This window comes from Gavialis gangeticus, unplaced genomic scaffold (assembly GCF_001723915.1).
Source record: "Gavialis gangeticus isolate Ggan-Ray unplaced genomic scaffold, GavGan_comp1, whole genome shotgun sequence".
Classification (NCBI taxonomy): Eukaryota; Metazoa; Chordata; order Crocodylia; family Gavialidae; genus Gavialis; species Gavialis gangeticus.
In genome coordinates, this window is record NW_017729016.1 from 8494043 (window position 1) to 8495796 (window position 1754).

A 1754-nucleotide genomic window follows, 5' to 3' on the forward strand; every position below is an offset into this window, starting at 1 on the left:
CCCCCCCCCGCCAGGAAGAGCCCAGTGTGGCTCACAGCTGTAGTTCGCTCTGCCCCACCCTGCACCGATCTGGGGGCACTCCCCCCCCCGGTGCCCTCCCAGGGTGCATGCAGCAGCAGGAACTGCTACCTCTCCCCGCTATCCCCAGACAAGCCGTGACTCCGTCCTGCACCTCGCCCCAGTTGGACAGCACCTAGTCCAGCCCCTGTCCTGCTCTCTCCCTCACCGTGGGGGGTGTTGATCTGCCCCCCCACACCCCTTCCCTCCCCCCTCTCCATCCACCACAACAGACTTAGCAGCTGCATACAGCTCTCCAAGCTGCTGGGCTGTTTTCCTTGCTACCTGTGTGCCACACTGCAGCGGCACGCATGCACAGGCTTTTATCAGGCTATTTATGGGCCACTTCAGGCCGATTTCTGATGTAATCAATTTTCTTTATGTTGGTGCCGATCCAATGTTGGACTGATGTATCGGTACACCTCTAGTTTTCCTTTTTTGGGTACCCTCATTTAAGTCTTGTTGTGAGTATAAATTTGACATGATGTGTTCATTATTAGTATTGTTTGTGGTAGACTTGTCTTTTAAGATTCATTCTTCTTTCCTTTTATTTGAAGTGTTGGACCACTCCATAGTGACTTGGAATATACTGTTACCGCACAGAAAGAAGGGTATGTCTTGACTGCAGTGGAGGGAACAGTTGGGGACTTCAAAGCTTTTGCTCTTGCTGGAGTGACTTTTGAGGTAATGTTCTTCACACTTCATCTTTGTTGAGGGGAAAATGTGCAGCAGAAGCCTCCACATCAAAACCTCTAAACATACCCACATTACCAACGTAGAGAATTGTTTGCGTGATCTGGGCAGATTTAGCCACTGCATGATTTTGGTATTTTTTAATACCAAATGCAGCAGTTTTTTTCCTGTGTTATAATGAAGGTGTTAGATTCTGTCCTGCAAATATTGGTATTGATTTTTGCTAAGTGAGGCCTTTCTCCATTGTCTCTTTACCTATAAAAATGTCCTGATGTCAGTATCTCACAGTAAATCACAAGTATTTCACAGTATCTCACAGCAATGCTACCATTAACTGATTGCTGCTTTTTTTTAAAAATAGATTAAATCTGAAGAAGACCAGCCTCTTGCAGGGGTTCTCCTGTCCCTTAGTGGAGGTGTGTTCCGTTCCAATCTCCTGACACAGGACAATGGCATGCTGACATTTTCCAACCTGGTAAGGTGCCTGATTTTGCCCCTACTGTGAATATGCTTATACATGCCCCTTGCCCTCACAGTTGAGATATTAGCAGTGCTCCTGAGCTTGGCAAGCCCACATTCTCTTTCATTTAACCAGCCATGATAGAAGTGTGCGTCTCAGAAGTGGCAAGCCACAGTTCTCTGTCCATATTTCACTAAGTGAAATAGGTGAAAACTAATTTAAAAAAAAAAAAAAAAAAGGACTCCTTGATTATGGCTTGAATCTTCCACATCAAGTTGGCAGACTGGTCTGGTCCATGGTTAGGGACCACTGGAATTTGTGCTGGAAGTATGCTGCGCAGCAGCTCCTTTCATCTTGGAGTTTCCCCTGCATGCCCCTCTGCCTCCGATTGGCAGAGGGACTCCATTGGCCTTGCCAGTTGCTCCTAGTGGCTGGAAGGCAGAAACTGCAGTTTTAAATATGCTGCGATTTTTGCCTCCTGGCTGGTCAGCAACAAGAAGTGGGGCCCCTCTGCCAGTTAGTAATGGGAGGCAAAAACAATGGC

At 47.3% G+C, this 1754-nt stretch overlaps 1 protein-coding gene across 1 annotated transcript in view; it reads left to right on the forward strand.

The window, feature by feature from the left end:
• LOC109294298 (nodal modulator 1) overlaps positions 1-1754 on the forward strand; it is a gene marked incomplete at its 5' end in the record, with an annotated part of 50522 nt that overhangs the window by 31775 nt on the left and 16993 nt on the right. The window contains 2 exons of the mRNA XM_019512598.1: positions 615-741; positions 1112-1225. Of these exons, the coding sequence (XP_019368143.1) occupies positions 615-741; positions 1112-1225 (241 nt within the window). The remainder of the gene's footprint in view (positions 1-614; positions 742-1111; positions 1226-1754) is intronic.